The 19,443-nt window shown below is 31.6% G+C and overlaps 2 protein-coding genes across 2 annotated transcripts; one reads left to right on the top strand and one right to left on the bottom strand.

The window, feature by feature from the left end:
* Positions 1-1,284: 1,284 nt before the first annotated feature.
* LOC105341094 (enoyl-CoA hydratase, mitochondrial) lies at positions 1,285-5,981 on the bottom strand. The gene is made up of 8 exons (XM_011447405.4): positions 5,827-5,981; positions 5,428-5,622; positions 4,689-4,816; positions 3,481-3,580; positions 3,250-3,354; positions 2,378-2,497; positions 2,008-2,075; positions 1,285-1,609 (listed from the first exon to the last, which is right to left on the bottom strand). The coding sequence occupies exons 1-8, from the start codon at positions 5,933-5,935 to the stop codon at positions 1,544-1,546; spliced, it is 891 nt and encodes a 296-aa protein (XP_011445707.2). The 5' UTR covers positions 5,936-5,981; the 3' UTR covers positions 1,285-1,543.
* A 208-nt stretch (positions 5,982-6,189) lies between these two features.
* LOC105341093 (WD repeat domain phosphoinositide-interacting protein 3) lies at positions 6,190-18,976 on the top strand. The gene is made up of 10 exons (XM_011447404.4): positions 6,190-6,375; positions 9,698-9,772; positions 10,299-10,400; positions 12,071-12,158; positions 12,410-12,504; positions 13,355-13,545; positions 13,829-13,914; positions 14,497-14,598; positions 15,164-15,285; positions 16,234-18,976. The coding sequence occupies exons 1-10, from the start codon at positions 6,309-6,311 to the stop codon at positions 16,338-16,340; spliced, it is 1,035 nt and encodes a 344-aa protein (XP_011445706.1). The 5' UTR covers positions 6,190-6,308; the 3' UTR covers positions 16,341-18,976.
* Positions 18,977-19,443: the final 467 nt, after the last annotated feature.

The following is a 19,443-nucleotide window of genomic DNA, read 5'->3' as shown; positions in this document are numbered from 1 at the left end:
AGGTATGCTGTTTTTATATTGTCAGCAACATTATAAATGATCATAGATATGCTGTTTTTTTTTATTGTCAGCATAATATTGCTGTTACTATGATATAGATCCTAAATCATTTCCGAGTATCCTCTTCCTTCTGAATCAATTGCAACAGGTGCGCGAAATTTACACCTACATATGTACATGTATTCTAAAGCTGCGCAACATTCAGCATATTCAACGGATTAATAAACTTAAACGATTGGGACACAATGCGAAAAAAAAAAACCACTTTTCGCTGCAATTCATAGAAGAAAATAATTAACTAAAATACTAGTATGGTTTAATTAATAAGAAATAAGCCAACTCTGGATTCCAATGAAATATTGATTAAAATTTCCTTGGTAATTGACACTGCATTTGACCGTTTGACCCCAGAATAAGACAGGAGGCCCATGGGCCACATCGCTCACCTGAGCAACCTTCCCAAAATATATTGTTGCACGTTACTATTCAGTTTCCTACATTAAATAAAATACAATCATCATGGCTTGTCAAATTGTAAGTGTATAAAATTTGACTAATTCTTTCACATCAATTTAAAAAAAAATCATACCTTCTCTTTTGCTCAGAATTATTTACTACTACATGTACTTTTTTATGTTCTACATGTATTAAAACACCCCTTTCCCCAATTGTAGCTCTTTTTGACAATTGGGAATTATGGTATAAAAAATATGGAAATTCTTAATGATAGCTTGCTTCTACATTTCATTTACTTTTGTTTCAGTTTTTATTAAATCGTCTTATGCAGGTATATATTCTTTATGAAATTTGATTCCTATACCACACTAAATATGATCTCTCTAATGGGATCATCAGTTTTAAATCTTTAAAACACTCAACCCTATTTTCACTCTTTCCTAATTATCTCCTCTTTGGTGGAGACTTGGTCAGTAATATGGGAAAAAAAAGACTTCTGTCAAGTTTGGTTAAAATTGGCACAGTATTTTGGAGGAGAAGATGAAAATGTGAAAAATTTGTGACCACAATGATGACAAATTTTGATCAGAAAAGCTCACTTGAGCCTTGGTTCAGGTGAGCTTAAAAGTAATCTTTCAAGCAAATCATGATTTAAAGGATGCATTAACTTAAATGTTAAAGCTATTCACTGAATAAAACCTATTAATTTTTTTAATAGAAAATCAATGTACTTTAAAGTTTATTATGTATTGATAACCATGGATTTGTAATCTTAAGTATCATTTGATTAGGAGATGAATTCACTTAAAAAAAAAAAAGACACAAATAATTTCTGCAAATCATTTATTGGTTTTGTTAAACCATGTGCACAGCATATGTATAAATATAATACATTATAACTCAATATTATGAAAGCATACAAAGCACTCCTCTTTTTATGATTGTATACTCCAACACAGAAAAAGTCCCTGTATTCATTTCCTTCTGATCAAAGTCCTGTATCTGCATTATGCAGTACCATTTTAGATTTCTAATGATTAAGAAACTTGGCAATCACAGCTGTCTACAAATAGGTATGTTTCCTGCTTTAACTGTCCGTAAATTTTGGTGGTCTTTTCTCGGAGAAAGCTGTCATTCCCTCCCGGCGATCATTCTAGTAAAATAGATAATGTATTAAAATTTTGAACTTGTTTATAATGAACCAGCTTTGCAATCTATGGGTAATGATCAATTCTGTCTTTCTTCACAGGCCAAAGATGACTTTCTACTCTACTCCTCTTTGTGAAGAAACAGAATTCAAGTGTATTGTCACCCTTGGATAGGGCATCTTTGCTAGCCAAGTGTTTTTGGTCCACTTTGCTCCCATGACGAGAGGTGCGGATCAGAAACCCTTGACAAGGAAAGATGTGAGTAGGGAAGCAAAGATGGTCAAGCATTTAAAATCCAAAATTACACATATGCTATACAAATATATCAGCTTATCAAATTTACTTTATTCTTCAAAAACAATACAGAATAAAAAGAATTTTTTTTTTTTTACGAAAAACTTACTGATGCAAAAGATGCATGGAACAATCGCTTTTCAAAATGAAGTCCTTCTTTTAAAGACATTTCATAACCTGTATAAAAATTAAAAAGTATATCATATTTTTTTTCCCTCACTATAAATGTTGAAAATTGTGTCAAGCATAGTTTGATGGATTCTTCAACAATTTAGAGGCCAAAAGCTTTGCTTTATTTTCGCATAGAGCATGCTAAATGATTTATTTGTCTATTTGAGATTCAGTAGTCTCCAGTGCATGGAGAATAAATTTAATTTAATCTCATTAAAACAGTATTTCATTTATTTGAATTGGATAGGAGTGGCTGCAGATAAATCCTATTCTAGCCCTCTCCTTACATACAAAAGAAAAAAACATACCTGCATTGACAGCTTCTTTGCACATGCCTGTGGCTATTTTGGAGAAACTGCTGATCTTCTCAGCTGTTTTGATGGCCTCATTCACCAGTTCTGCAGCAGGCACAACTTTACTGACCAATCCTACACCAGGTCCAGGGAAAGCAGGATTAGATTTTGACAAAAACAAGGATTAAATATAATGCTCCCATAGGCCACATAAAATTAATTTTTAGATTCTGCCCATTTGCCCATCCTGATGTATTTTGTTTTATTTTGAAAAATAAATCATGAGGAGAAAAATTGGGCTTGATATAAAAAAGGGCGGAACATTTCAATGGCTGCTTGACATGTGGATTATTGTTTTTTTCCAGTCATATTGATACAAATGTCTATAAAAATTAAGTTTAAATAAAATGGAATTAAAAGATTACAAGTTGTTTTGTGTCTTCATGGTAGCTTTGAAAATAATAAAAAAAAAAAGAGCATTTGTTATTTCAAGAACATGAACCTCAATATAGATATATTTCAAAAGGTAAAATCCAACCACACGCCCCGTATATTTCGCAATTCCAAACAAATAATAATTTTATTTTAGTTTTTTACAACAGAAATGTGTCCTAAATTGGCATCATTAAATATCTTTATCAAATTTTATCTATAATAAAAATAAATTCCTTATCTATTCACATCAAAACATTAGTTCTGAAAGAACAATTAATATGTGTATCTTATTTCATCCAAATAGGAAATGATTTCAATGAGTTTTTCTAATACAATACAATACATGTATTATAAACAATGATAACAAACAAAAATTCTAAAACAGTGTTAAATCCTATAAATCAAATGAATTTCAAATAAATTACACCAACCTTAATAAATATTTTATCTACCTGCTTTTTCTGCCTCCTCTGCAGATATTCTATTGGCCGTTAATACCATTTCCATGGCCTTGGATTTTCCGACAGCTTTGCAAAGTCTCTGGGTACCCCCAGCTCCTGTTTGAAAAATATGAGACTTTTGTAAATGTATTTAATCTATTTTCAAATTAATTTGTAAAAAATAATGTTACTGTACAGGTTCACAGAAATTTATTTTTAAGTAAAAATATATACGAAACTGACCTGGTATTGTGCCTAACGTGATTTCGGGTTGTCCAAATTGTGCCTTGTCACCAGCATAGATAATGTCACACATCATAGCTACCTCACAACCACCTCCTAGCTGAAATATAAATAAGACCATATATAATTAATTTTTAGATTCTCATCCCCTCTCGTCCCTCTCAAAGTGCCCCGCCCTGTTTTTAATTTTATTTTGAAAAAAAATAAATCTGTGGAAAACAAGTTGGGAGAGAGAAAATTGGACTTAGTATAGAAAAAAATGTTGGAACATTTCAATTGGTCATTGTGGATTAAAGGGGCATGGTCATGATTTTGGTCAAATTTTATTTTTCCATTTTAATTATAATACCCGGAGAGAACCCACGTGTCCAACCACTGTCGATCACGGGGATCGAACTTGGGTCGCAGCGGTGATAAACGAGTGCACTGTCCACTACACTACTTGGACACCTTACTGTTATTTGTAAAAAAGCCGTGTGTCATGTTTTTGTTTACATTGGTTCAATAAACCTAAAAAAGTTCTTTTTCAAGCTGGATTTTCTATCTGCTAATTCTTTTGAAGCATAAATTAGCAGTTCCTAGCCTTTGTCAAATTCATTTTATGTCTTAAACTTGAAATTTTACTTTAAAATTCAAAATTTAAACAAAAACATGACCTGAGCTTTGATTACATAACAAAGAATTGTGAGCTGTATATCTGGCTTTTAACTCAAGAACTGACACTCAAAATTTGGCTGACTATTAGAAATGCCTTACTGAAGTATATTATAAACATTAAAAACAGAAAAATAATTTTTGACCAGAATCGTGACCATGCCCCTTTAATGTTTGATTCCAGTCATGTTATTTATCATGAGGAAACACATGTCTACATGCAATAACAGTTAAGTTGAAATAAAATTAAAATATTACAAACTGGTTTGTGTATAAGCATTAATAATTAGAAAAAAAAATATAGCAATTGTTATTTAAAGAAGATGAAATAGAGATGTTTTTTTAAAAACATTGAAGATAAATCAACATACCCACCACATTTTCAAATGCAAATCAAAGTAAGAATCTAAAAATTAATTTTATGTGGCCTAATTAATAGTCTGAACTTATTTATCTATACTTTAACACATGAACTTGATATATTAATCAAATAATAATTTTTTTTATAATTTTTTTGGTATTATTTATTTAGATAATTATATAATTATACTCACAGCAAAGCCATTGACTGCTGCAATGACTGGTTTTGAACATCTTGATAAAGCATCCCATTCACTTAGGAAATTGCCTCTCCAGACATCTGAAAATTCTTTTGTCTGCATTTCCTTGATATCTGCCCCAGCTATAATGCAGACGATACTCATTTATTGATGGACACTGAATTGTTTTATCAATGTTTATTTACAACAATTTCATTTCCAAAGAAGCATTCTGTCAAAAAATTAATTGTCGTTGGAGGCCCTGAATTCATTATGGTCTTAGTATCATGTCCCTTATGTTTTCTTTTTGCTTCTCATGAGATTTAGACTGAGGTTGATGAAAAAGTAAATAATGAATATAATGTAAAAACATACGCAGAAATAGAAGTCCATTGTATGTACATGTTACTAATAATTATTCAGTGTATAAAATTAAACCAAGCGCCTAATGTGGCACATACTGTGGTTTCATTAATATTCAAGGGTATCAATTTTCGTGGATAAAGTGAAAATCACAGTTTCAAGGATAAGTAAATATGTGGCCAATGACCCTATCAATACAAAATGTTAATAGAAATTGCATTTCAATGAACATTTAATTTCATGGATCATCTTAATAACGAAATCCATGAAAATTGGTATTCAAAGAATATTGATGAAACCACAGTATTCTTAAGGGAACAACCTATGGGACTCGGAGGATAAAATTTGATACACAAATGCATTATTCAATGTAAAACTCTTATATACATACCCGCAAATGCTCTTTCACTGCCTGTCAACACAATGCAACCAACATCGTCGTCTTTTTCAAACTTTTGGACTGCCTGATCTAATTCAGACATGAGACCTTTACAAAGAGCATTAAGTGCCTTTGGTCTGTTCAGCTGAATAAATCCAACATTATTTTTTTCGCCTTTTTTCTCCACAATTATGTATTCATAATTCCCTAAAAAGAAAATTTTTCTAATATCATAAAATAAAATAAAAAAGATTGCAGGAGTATAACTGTCATACAAACTTTTTGTGAAAAGGTTAAAAACTATCACGGTTTCTGAGAAAATTCGAAACGTTTGTGACCTTTGATTATCTTAAAATCGCATTAAAAATTCGGAATGACAGTCTTTTCTATAGATTGCTATCATGAAAATACCTGATGACATCCATCTTGGAGAGCTAAAAACCGCAGAAAACTTTGTTGAAGATGAATTATTGAATAAAAATTGCCTACAAATTCGGGCACTTGTTCTGAAGCAAGCCATTTTGAATGGCTTATTTAATCAACGAAATAGACAGTAGTGAACGTATTTTATTGTTATAAATAGTCTAAACTTAGAGTATATTTTTATAAGGAAATAGAATAAATATACATTAAATTATCATTATCATTATAAATAAATCTTATAACAGCTTTACATCGTAAAAATAAAATAATTTAATATATCAGAAATTAACAATTCTTTTTCTTATATTAGTAGGACCAAATATAAGCATGTTTATGAGACAGACCAATTTTCCTAATCACTCAAATGTTTATCATCGTATGGGGGTGTGTTGTCTAGTAGCTGAAAATAATGTCACATTTTGCTCCAAAATGAATGCAAATATTCATCGATAGCAACAACAAGTGAAAAAATGGATTTATCCCTCGGTAATTCGTATGGCAACGGCTTGTTGTATGCGGGTTGGAACCAGGATCAAGGTAATTTTCAACATTTTCTACCTTTGGTCACTTACTGTTTACAAGTATTTTCAAGAGCTACCCACACTTGAAAATGTGTTGTTATCTTTAATCTGTGGTATATCAAGTTGTTAACATGGACATCTATACCTAAAGGTTTGTATTTACTAATGTCACGTTTACGAAGTTTTTAGTCATTTTAAAAACCAAAAATGTTGATGAATGAATTTTATTATTTTTTTTTATTTGAGTGTGATGCTGTAAGTAGTTGCTGTATTAACTGTTTTGTCTTTTACAAGTGTTAATAAGATCGACTTTGCAATTGTAGTATTAGTTATTGACCTTTAACGTTTTACTCTATAATTATCCTTTGAAAAGAAGTGTAAGTAAATAACTTCCTAAAAGTTTAGTCTTTTTTTTTTACACACAATATCAAAGTAACAGGCGTCACACTTGTATAGATACTTTAATATTTCCCAAGTTTCTGCTTCCACCACTTTTTGCATAATATTTTAATAATTAGAAATATTTTGTGCCCAAACTACATGTACATTCATTCAATTTCAGTGAAATGAAAAGAGTCCTGATTTTTTGCTTCAAAAGGCCCTCTTTATCACCTCAGGTTTCAATACACATCCAAGAATTAAAAGTCTATGGGGATTTTGCATAGCATATGACATGAAAAGTACCTGGATGATAAAGTTTAAAAAAAAGTGTGTGAGGTGTCCCAAGTACTTTCGAATGGATAAAAGATGTTATTTAACAATATTTGAATTTCCATTGTTTATCTCTGTAAGAAATTTGTTTTCATTCCTGTGAGTTTCTCTGGGTAAAAACAAATGATTTATCAATAAACAAATCTTGGTTTTTTCCCTCAATTCCAATTGTGTTTAAATGACAGGTATGTGTTATTTTTATAATAAAAATCATCCAAATATGTCGGAAACAGTTACTTTGGATAGCTGCAGGTCTGTAGCTACCGGTCTAAATAAATTCGGATGGACGACCTGGGAGCTACAGGGCCTCCCATAGTAAAAAACTGCAATTTACGGTGCACAAAAAATTGCGCTAGCTTTGGACTGATTAACCTCATTTCCGAACACATTCTATACAAATATTTGATTCCAAAAAATTCCTTGGACACTTTACAGATATCATTACTTTACTTGCCTCTGAAATTTTTTTAAACACTATCACCAGCCCTGTAAAATGAAGTGGTGCAGTTTGTTTACATGTAAAAATGGCGACTCTAGATCTCGACGTAAATTTAACATACTTCAATTTCCGAGGTCGGTAGCGTGTTTGTGGCAAGTGAAGTACCGATATCAGTAGTAAATTGAATGAAGAATTTAATGATACTCAGTTTCTCGCAGTTTTTTACCATGGAGGCCCTGTAGCTCCCAGGTCGTCCATCTGAATTTTTTCAGACCGGGAGCTACAGACCTCCAGCTATTACTTGGGACAGACTATTAACTTGTTTATAATTGCTTTTTTTTTTTTAAGTTTTGTGTGTTTGTGAGAAATTATGTATGCAGAGTTGATCTGTTTATAATCAACCCTGAATGTACTGCGACACCAACATTTTAAATTTTTACAAGTATTTCATTCATTAAATGTCAGCTGCTGTTATTTTTTTATATATTCAGAGTTGAGCTGAAAGGCAGTAGCCCTTTTCACAAAAAATCTTAAGGTTTTGCGTAAGATTTCAACTTAAGAATATCTTACGAGAAATCTTAAGTGCTTTTCACGAACGCATTCGTAACAGGTTTCACTTAAGAATTTACTTACGAGTTATCCTTTCCCTAGCAACGATTTGAATTCACTGAATAATTCCAATAAAACAGGAGCAACATATAAATAAACTGACATTCTCTACAAAAGGATGCAAAACTGAAATTATTTACCACTTACATCGAGTGAAATAAATGTGATGTAGTAGAAATCAAAATATGACGTCACAATCACAATGTGTGTTTAGTGTGACGTAGGAAAATCTTACGAGAAAAATTTGCCGCAAAAATTTTTGGAGAATTTATTTGTGTATTTTTCTCAACAATAACTGCAATATAATGCAAAATAACAGTATAATGTGGCTCAAAACATTAAATTTAGCTGTTTTTCTTGTATATTTTACATAATACGATTATTATTTACAGTTTTGAAATACTTACGAGAGGGTATGTGCTATCGTAAAGTTACGACAAATTTTACACGTAAGAATCTCTTAAGATATTTTGTGAAAAGGAACAAAAACTTAAGTTTTCACTTACGATTAAAATCAATCGTAAGATTTTTTGTGAAAAGGGCTACAGGAGTATAATTCTTTGTCATCATTCAGTTAAAAATTTGTTCATGTCCTTTAAACATTTTCACATATTGACATATGCAATATGTATAGTTCAAACTTTGTCCTCATATTATTTCATAGATCAAGATCTTGATCAACTCTTATACTGCCCAGCATCCTTATAATTGCAATAAAGATTGAATTGATTTTAAGTTCAAGAGAATTAAGTGTAGATCATTCGGGTGACATTTTGAAAGCATTCACTTAAAAAAATATTGGATAGCACAATAATACTTGGCAATGTGGGGGTTGAGGAATTGGTAGCATCCTACTACCTGGTAAGCAGTAAATAAATATTCATTCAGGAAAATTTTAAAGAAAGTTTTCCTTGTACAGTATCTCAATGTATTAGATACCTTTGTAAATGCACTAGCTGGTATGAATAAATGTATACACTTCATAGACTACCCAGTGTCTTAACTTTTCCTTGATTGATTATAAGTACAAGTAAACAAAAAAAATCAGATATTTTTTATTGTGATCACTTGGTATTCATTCATTAACCAAAGCAAAGCATATGTTGATAGGTTCAGCCCCAAAGTTATTGTATGCCTTGAACATTTTCTTAGGTGCTCTTTATGTAGTTCTCTTTGTTTCTGAATTTGGAATCCCAAAATACATTACACAGAAATGATGGCATGGAATGCCAAAGGCCCTAGGTTTGAATCCTGGTTGAGGCTTAATTGACTTTTCATTAGCTGACCTGTGGCTAACTTGGCACCCAACTCGCAAAACCCATGGTTATTCCTCAGGAACATGCCTCACAGCATTTACCGTATTCTAGCTACAATTATTGTTAAAATTTACTTATCATTTCCTAAAATAACAGTTACATTTATTCATGATATTTTAGGTGTGCTATGAATAGAATTCTTTGAAGTGCACAATTGGATACCAGGATCATCCTTCCTTTATTCCATATACTGGTACTAATTAATAGGAATATATAACAGTTCTGTCCTTATTAATAACCTTTCTTCAATTGTTCTTTTCAAGGATGTTTTGCTTGTGGTATGGAGACTGGGTTCCGGGTTTATAACTCAGATCCACTGAAAGAGAAGGAACGACAAGGTGCTTACACAAGGCTTAGTACTTATTTTCTCATATGTTAATAAAGTCAATGACTTATCCCACATTTTGCAGAATATAATTTGATGTAGATGGTTAATGATATTTTAGAATTGGAGTAAAATGTTGAATAAATATACCAGATATGATCCAACAGAAATGAAGATGCACACCATCAATTGTGCATTACCGGTACTTGATTTTCATACATGCACAGTTCCCAGAAACATTCAAGATGAAATTCTTTTTAGAAAATTACCGTTACATCAAGTACATATCTGTGTGTGCAGAAAACCTAAAAATTTGCATTGGTCTAGTACAAAATGTATTTTGTAAATTACAATACTTAGTATCCTGTGTGTGGACAAAACAATTATACTTTGCAGGATATTACTCGTGTACATTGCTTTGTCGAATTATATAAAAGCCATAAAATTCTTATTCATAGATATAAAAATTTAGTGAACAAGAATGGAGAATAAATGTTTATTAATACATATTGAGATGTTTTGATTTATATTTCAAACAGATTTTGCTGATGGTGGCATTCATCACATTGAGATGTTGTTCAGGTGCAATTACCTGGCATTGGTGGGAGGGGGTAAAAATCCAAAGTACCCACCTACAAAAGGTAAATCCTTTATTTAATATAACCTTGTATTATATACCCCCGGTAAAATAATAATATTACCTGGTAGTTAAAATGTTTACCAATGATACTAAAAATGGTTTGAGCACCTGCTTAAAATTTTACAACTTTGCATGGTGACGGAGCCTTAAAATAATTCACAGAGACATACGCTCTTTGACTTGGCTTTTTCAAGGTGGATGTATTAATTAATAGCCTTATGTATTTTGTGTTATGTATTCTTCATTTAGTATAGAATAATTCAAAAGGGAACAGAGAGTTTATGGTGAAATTTTCTTGATTAAGATTTGGTTTTTTAGCTCACCTGAGCCAAAGGCTCAAGTGAGCTTTTCTGATCACAATTTGTCCGTTGTCTGTCGTTGTCGTCGTCGTTGTCGTTGTTAACTTTTCACATTTTCAACTTCTTCTCAAGAACCACTGGTCAGATTTCAACCAAATTTGGCACTAAGCACCACTAGGTGAAGGGGATTCAAGTTTGTTCAAATGAAGTGCCACACCCTCTTTAAAGGGGAGATAATTAAAATTATTGAAAATTTGTTGGTATTTTTCAAAAATCTTCTCAAAAACTATTCGGCCTGAAAAGCTTAAACTTTACATAGGAATATATAGAGAAAATCTTTAAAAATCTTCTTCTCAAAAAATATCAGGCCAGCAAAGCTCAAATTAAAATGGGAGCATCCTCAGGTAGTGTAGATTCAAGTTTGTACAAATCATGGTCCCTGGGGGTAGGGTGGGGCCACAATTGGGGGATCAATTTTTACATAGGAATATATAGAGAAAATCTATAAAAATCTTCTTCTCAAAAACTATTAGGCCAGAAAAGCTCAAATTAAAATGGAAGCATCCTCAGGAAGTGTAGATTCAAGTTTGTTCAAATCATGGTCCCCGGGGTTAGCGTGGGGCACAATTGGGGGATCAAGTTTTACATAGGAATATATAGAGAAAATCTTTAAAAATCTTCTTCTCAAAAACTATTAGGCCAGGAAAGCTCAAATTTGATTGGAAGCATCCTCAGATAGAGTAGATTCAAGTTTGTTCAAATCATGGTCCCCGGGGGTAGGGTGGGGCCACAATAGGGGGATCATGTTTTTAATATGAATATATAGAGAAAATCTTTAAAAATCTTCTTCTCAAAAACTATTAGGCCAGAAAAGTTCAAATCAAAATGGAAGCATCCTTCAGGTAGTGTAGTTTTTAAGTTTGTTCAAATCATGATCCCTGGGGGTAGGGTGGGCCACAACTGGGGGATCAAGTTTTACATAGGAATATATAGAGAAAATCTTTAAAAATCTTCTTCTCAAAAACTATTAGGCCAGAAAAGCTCAAATTAAAATGGAAGCATCCTCAGGTAGTGTAGATTTAAGTTTGTTCAAATCATAGTCCCCGGGGGTAGGGTGGGGCCACAATTGGGGGATCAATTTTTACATAGGAATATATAGAGAAATTTTTTTAAAATCTTCTTCTGAAAAACTATTAGGCCAGGAAAGCTCAAATTTTTGCTCAGGTGAGCGATGTGGCCCCTGGGCCTCTTGTTTTTGGGTGTATTAATTTCATACAATAGAAATATTCAACAGATTAATAATAAGTAACAATGCACAATCATATCTGATTCTGTTTCCATAGAACTAACACTTCCTGTTTTCTGAATTTAGTAATGGTGTGGGATGACCTGAAGAAAAAACCTGTGATAGAATTGGAGTTTTCCACAGAAGTCCGCAGCGTTCGACTGCGACGAGACAGGTAAATTAGACTGTATATAGGCTACACTTGATTTGTTCTTCATGTTGCCTTATACAGAACAAAAGTATTGATAGATGAATGCCAAATTATTTGTCCTTTTGTAATGCGAAAAATATTAGTATTAAAGACCTTTATTGTAAATGCTATAATATAATATCTGCTCTTATGGCTTTAACTTAACTTTTTTTAATGCCTCAACTGAAACTTTGTGTTTTCTTTGTAACTTCTCGATCTTACTTCTTTGATTTCAGAATTGTGGTGGTGCTGGATACCCTTATCAAAGTGTACACATTTACCCAGAATCCACAGCAGCTTCACGTATTCGAAACTTGCCCCAATCCCAAAGGTACTCACAAATTTCAATACCGATACATGTACATGTTTTATTCTTTTTGAGAGATGCAGAGTGTCATGCACAAAATATGTTCTTATGTAGGGCTGCACAAAAAAAACCTTTGCAGGTACTCTTAACATTGACCTTCATTACAAATATGTAGATAAAGTTGGTAGAAATAAGAGACCAAATTAAAAGTGAGATCCAGAGGCACTTTACATAACATTTACAAACATTTCATTTTAAATAGAGATATATATCTTTTATATATTAAACCAAAATATCACCAAGGACATTTATATCTATATATGAAATAAAATGATGTGTGTATTTTGTAAAGGGCCTTTGATGATTTACATGTGGATAATTTTAAGGAAATTTTTTTCACCTGTTATACCGGTACTTTGTATATTTTAGATTGAAACCAACAATTATGCCCTTGCAATCAATAGGTTAAATTTAGTTTTAGCTCTTTAAACAAGACTGGAGACAAAGTATGTTAGCAAGTACATGTAGTGTGTTTAATAGATACACAACAAACACCATGCAGGTCATTGACAACGTGTACATAAAATATCATTTAAAATTTGCTAATTGTAACTTTAAAAACATACAGCTCTTGAATATTAACCTCTTGCCTCTTGCAGACAGTTTTAAATCGGATAAAAAGCCACATTTGAAAAATATTTTTGTTGATTTTAAAAAACTGTTCAAATATTAAAATGATAAACCATATGAAAATAAAAAAAAAAATTTAACAAGATTCAAAAATTAAATGACAAACCATATGAAAATTAAAAAAAAATATTTACAAGATTCCATTTTGGCTTCTTTACATTTGTAATTAATTGGAATCTTTCAGGACTGTGTGTGTTGTGTCCAAACAGTAACAATTCGCTCTTGACTTTTCCTGGGAGGAAGTCCGGCCATGTCCAGATAGTGGACCTGGCCAACACCGAAAAATCGGCCACCGATATTCCAGCTCATGAGGCCCCGCTAAGTTGTATTGCCATGAATCTGCAGGGGACCAGGTTAGCAACAAGCTCAGAGAAGGTAAATTGAGAGTCACACATATGATTTAACTTTTACTCTACTTATAGACTTGAGACCTAGAAAGGGGTGATTCTTTATATGACTTTTTTCTTCAAAATGGCCCCTATCCACATCACTATGCTTATACATTGTAATTGTAATAACAATTCTAATTTCATGTAGATACATGTGGTGTATTTGCTTTGTAACAAAGTTATATTTTAGTTCCTAGATATATACTGTTCAAACAGCCAGATTGGTAACACATGACTGATTTAATTTGGCCTTTCTGTTCTGTTTTCAGGGTACTCTTATCCGTGTGTTTGATACTCATTCAGGGCTCCAGTTACATGAACTACGGAGAGGTGCTAATAGTGCTCACATATACTGGTAGGAACAGTCAGGAAAATACCTTCTTAGGCATCTTTGTTCTTGTCGAGAAAATACCTCTGAGTAAACATTAGATAACTGGCTTATGATACATGATTGTTTGAATTGATTCAGAAAGCTCACATTTACAATGGAGCATGCATGCACATATACATTTAGTGTGTAGTTTTACATATGTAATCTATGCAGATGCGTGAATTATGATTACAATACATGTGTAACTAAGGTATTGCAAGCAATTTTGATATTTCTTTTTTGGTCCTAATCTATTTATTTACTTGTTAAAAATCTTAGCATAGTGTGACTTAATAGCTGTGACTTTTTCAAAGGTCATTATTCTCAATTTCTTTAGGCCGAGATATTTTCTATTACCCAGTGAAGCTTGGGGATTGGTTTTGATATTCTTGAGCTATAAAAGCCAATGTACTGCCAATGTCTATCTTTCTTAAATAATTTACATTTATTTTATATCAGCTATTTACTAACAAGTAAGGTTACACATACTCTTTTAGCCTTCAGTGAACATAGTTATTCTCAGGGAGTAAATATTAAGTTAGATTAAAATTTTCTTGTTTGTTTCAGTATCAATTTCAACCAGGATTCCAGTCTTCTATGTGTGGCCAGTGACCATGGCACTGTACATATCTTCTCTACAGAGGATCTTAAAAAGAACAAACAATTAGGGTAGGTATCAAAAGTAATTCAAACTTTTTCTATATCTTCCCTAATTTCTAAAATATGGTCAAACTTTGTTATCCTGAACTAGACAGGACTGTTTGAAAACTTCGAGATATCCAAGTACTTGAGATATTGAGGGTAAAGTACTTAAAAAATAAGTGGTTGGGAATTACAAATCACTTTGACCTATATGTATTCATGATATCAGTGTTTGAGATATCAAAATCCAGCTGTATAGATAGTTAAAATTGGTATTTACTTTCAGTGAAATGTGCAAGACAAATAAGACAATCAAAAGAAAAAATTAAAACAATTCAAATGCTTGTGATTTTTTTATTATTACAAATAGGCATTAGCATTTTTTTAAGTGCCCACTTTATTGTTGCCGTCCTATCTTACAGTACAATCTGTAAGTGGATTTGTAAACTGGTTTTTTGGGACCTAGTCAGTCTTGTCACAGTTAACATCATGATTATAATCCAAATATATATCCATGCAATGTTATGGAATTATAGGAATGTAAAGTTGACATATTTTGTGCCTCTCTATACTCTCAGTACTTTGATTACAGGATTGGGTCGGCCAGCTTCCTACCCAAGTACTTCAGCTCTACGTGGAGTTTCTCCAAGTTCCAGGTCCCAGGAGGGGCACGGTGCATCTGTGCCTTTGGGGCTGACCCAAACTCTGTCATAGGTAATTAACCCAAGGTCCTTCCTGTACTGTAGATATAGTTGAAATCTGTTTTAAACATTCTTAAGTTAAAGGAATATTTTGTTTGGGGCTTTGATAGTACACAAGATGGCAAGATGATCTGATGACAATATCTACATGGATAGCATTTTAATTTTGTATAATTTTCCAAGTTGCATTAAGCATGACCAATTTTTTTTTATCCCTACATGTGTATATATACATTTTGGATGTTGTTGACATTTGAATACATCTACAATTTAAAATGACACTTTATGAATTGTGGTACATTCAGAAACATTTTTCATAACGGAAACTACAATGCTAGGATAAATGAGGTTAAAAACCGCATAATCGGATGATTGGAATCATTTTTCAGATTAGTACCGATTATGTAGGAGGAAAAAAACTGTATTAAGAGTTGAATACATGTATTTCCGACACTTCCTGCTTTGTTGCCAAAGTTCAGTTACAATGGTGGTCAATGGGAATCACTTTGATTTCACTGATTGAAGTTTCCTTCCTGTTTGAATTTATTATTAATAAGGAAACAATATCATGGAAAGAATCAGTTTTAATTATGATATGAACTTAATGACTTAGAAAATATGTGCTACTACAAGATCTTAGCTTTTTTTGCTTTCAAAGTACCGGTATACCCAGTATAGATTTTTATCATTCGACTATGCTGTTGTTGTACTTCATATATATGAGTACAAACTGTTTCCAACTGTTGACCAAGAATTTCAGGAAAAGCTTATTTGTAACAATTACCATAAGTGTCTCTTGAGATGGCTTTATAACACTTGACATTTTGACTGCAGGACTCCAAGTTTACAAAACTTCATTAAAAACATTTCATCATTTTTGACACCAACAATACATTTGCTTTGGCCTGATATAAAAGAGAGTGAATTTTTTTGTTTCAAAATATATCATGTCTAATTTCAGTTATCTGTGCTGATGGCAGCTACTACAAGTTTGTGTTCAACCAGAAGGGCGAGTGTACGAGAGATGTGTATGCCCAGTTCCTGGAAATGACAGACGACAGATCCTAATTCATTGTCATAATTTGTCACCGCGACATGAGCATGCAATTATAGAATCAATGTTTTCACAATTTTTCTCACCAACCAGTGTGCAAGTAGCGCATTAAATGCAGCTTATGCCAGGTTCTTTTGCAATATTTTATGTTGATATAACATTGTTACGTTGGTTGATTATTATCTTTTTTTTTAAACATCTTCCTCATTAGAGAGTTTATTTATGTAGTCATATGATTCTTTATTATATGCTTGGAACTACTGGTAATATGCCTGTAAAATCGGGAGAAGCAACCCTCATGGATTTTAACATCTTGCTTTTTAATTTTCATATAGTTTTGAACTATATAAAATTATAACAAAAAACTGGTGCTCGTAATGTCATAGGCCTATTCTTGATACAAAACAGTGGAATCAGGGAATTTAAACGTACTCATGTAAAATAAGAAATTTATCCATATACTTTGAGTGTATACACCAAAATTAAATTTTTCCCCACCATAGTTGGAAACTGTTTAAAATTATCAAATACTGGCAATTTAAAATTGAGGAATCCCAGTTAAAATTTTGTATGCTTCTAGAAGAGGGAACACTCTCATGTGCATTTTTATTTAAGGCAATCGCTTCCCATAGACAAGAATTATAACTGATACTGATTATATTCCTTATAGCCACTGATAAATTCAGTGATTTAATATTTGTCAGTTAAGTTTACTTTTATAATTCGAGATGATTTCGATATTTGGTGCATTTAAATATTCAAAGAAAAATTATTATCTCAGATGTCAAGTATCTTTAATATTAAACAGCAAATTTCAAAATGAGATTTAAAAATGTGTTTAAATACCAGGTAATTTTTTTTTCATACATTTTTTTGGAAAGAAATTCTCGTTCATTTTGATGTTGTTTTAAGTTACGATAATTTTGTTAGGTTGTTTTTTTTTATTTTTTACTAATAGTACTATCAATGAAATTGACTAGTACATGTGATTCAGTAACTGAGCTTGATATTTGGATGCCAAAATAAAGGGATATTCCATCAACAAGTATACAATGTTTATCACATATTCAACTTATAAACTAGCTTTAAAGTTAATAAATGGAGTATTTCAAATTTGTGATCTAATCAAGTTTAATCTTGTTTAATCCTAGCTGCAATAATGTAGTTTTTTTTTCCTCTCTCCAGAAAACGTCTGTTAAAAAAAAAAATTGGAGAGTTCTATACATTTCTGCAGTTAGTTGAACCCTGCATTGCTTCCCTAATGAAAATGTTTGTCCAGTTGTTATAAGAAATTAATATTGTTATTGATTCATACTTTTATTTTCCGTTGTTTGTCATTTTTCTAAAGCAAAAAGTTTAGTTCTAAATGTACATACTTGCCATACTGCTTATCAACATGTTAAAAGAGTAATCAATATGTGGTATCAGAATGCAGGCATTAACCATGTATTTTTTTTTTAATGAAGCAACTGCAGGTCTCTGTAGCCAAAATGGCTACTAATGAAAACATTTGTTCCATAAACTCTTGTTTCCATTTATCAGGATTTGAAAAAAAAAAAAGCTTTGTTGTAAAGGGCTTTGATTGTGTTGCATCTTTTTAAACTAATTTCTGGTGAGCATATGTAATGTTTAATAACTTAAGAACATTAGTTTTGTTTTTTTGGTCAAAAGAAAACAATTACTAAAGTAAAAATAACTTCTCCTCCTGGGTTATCTGTTAATTAAAAAAAAAATAAATCCAATGAATTGAATATATACATGTCATTGATATATTTTTTAGAAAAACAAGAAAATACTCAGTATGTCCATGTACTATGTTGTATCTCTTAATATATGAACTGTGAAAATGTACATACACATATATGTGCAAATAACTGTCTTTCGTTTGTTAAACAAGAACAAAATAACAAAACAAATTGAAACTTCCCACATTATCGTAATTTTTCAAAAATCTCTACATATTGTCATTCCTAGCTATAATTGTTTTATAAGATGATTGTAGTAAAATTATTAATGCTTTTTTGCAAAATTGCGAAAATTAAATACAAACATCAAAATCAGCCATGGCTTCATTGCATGACGAGCTGTGCAATATGATTTAAATTAATTGAGCTGCTGGAACAACAGTGGCATTCATTTTATCACGTGTAATACAACGAGCTACTACAAGGATAGAGTTATCATGACCCACTATATAATGTCCCTTGGATATCAAGTGAAAGAGAAAGTCATATACATTGTGAATGGTATTAAATTACATGTGTATATGTATTTTAATAAAGAATTTCATACACATTGTTAAATATTTAACACGTGTACATTATGTATTTTTTGTTTTGGCCAGATGTGCCTGATAAATGCTGCATTTCTTAACTTTGTAAATTGTAAGACTGAACCATTGTGAGACGGTTTTTCACGAGTTGATGAATCTAATTGCTTCCTGTTTTTTTCAAGCTCTTTGTATAAAGAGCCATAGAAAAATGAAACATTCCTTTGAAATCGGTTGAGAATGTACATGTTTTCTTCAATAACCATTTATTGTTTTTTAGTACCAAGTTTTGTTCAATAAATACGTGTATGTGTACTAAACATATTTTTGCAGTTGTAAAACATTGATGACAATGATATATAAATGAAAAAGGTTGTTTTATGAATGTCTTGTTCATTTCACATATACACTGAAAAACTTGTTACCGATTTAAAAAATTTCATTAGGAAATTTAATTTTCTTTCATGCATATATAGGAAATAAAAGGGGTCCCTGCAAATGTTTAATATACAAATACAAATACAAATACAAATATTTTATTGGCACAAACACAATTACAATAATTGGCAAAGGCCCAATGAATATATAAGAACATCATTGTATGTTTACAATAGTTGCATGTACAGTATATATATTTTTACTGATCTATATGTGTAATGTATACTTATTTGCCCGTATGTCGGACCTATACATGTTCATGAATTCCAAGCTTCTCTAGTTTGTTTATTTATGAAGTTGTTTGTATTAAAAGTTAATTTAAAAGCAGATACGAGGTTGAAATAAAACAGTTAGAATTTTACCTGTTTTATCATATCAAAACACATTAAAAATCAAAGGATTAAAATTCG

Source organism: Magallana gigas, chromosome 7, assembly GCF_963853765.1.
Source record: "Magallana gigas chromosome 7, xbMagGiga1.1, whole genome shotgun sequence".
NCBI lineage: Eukaryota > Metazoa > Mollusca > Bivalvia > Ostreida > Ostreidae > Magallana > Magallana gigas.
This window is presented reverse-complemented; position numbering and strand designations above follow the sequence as displayed.

What these genes read in the sequence shown, in the direction of transcription:
- LOC105341094 (XM_011447405.4), bottom strand. Translation starts at nt 5,935, where the DNA reads ATGGCTTGCTTCAGAACAAGTGCCCGAATTTGTAGGCAATTTTTATTC. An exon ending in CAGTGAAAGAGCATTTGCGG is followed by an intron (nt 4,817 to 5,427) that starts GTATGTATATAA and finishes TCTGCATTATAG; the next exon opens with CTGGGGCAGATATCAAGGAA. An exon ending in CAAAGAAGCTGTCAATGCAG is followed by an intron (nt 2,076 to 2,377) that starts GTATGTTTTTTT and finishes ATTTTTATACAG; the next exon opens with GTTATGAAATGTCTTTAAAA.
- LOC105341093 (XM_011447404.4), top strand. Translation starts at nt 6,309, where the DNA reads ATGGATTTATCCCTCGGTAATTCGTATGGCAACGGCTTGTTGTATGCG. An exon ending in AACTTGCCCCAATCCCAAAG is followed by an intron (nt 12,505 to 13,354) that starts GTACTCACAAAT and finishes GGAATCTTTCAG; the next exon opens with GACTGTGTGTGTTGTGTCCA. An exon ending in TGACCCAAACTCTGTCATAG is followed by an intron (nt 15,286 to 16,233) that starts GTAATTAACCCA and finishes GTCTAATTTCAG; the next exon opens with TTATCTGTGCTGATGGCAGC.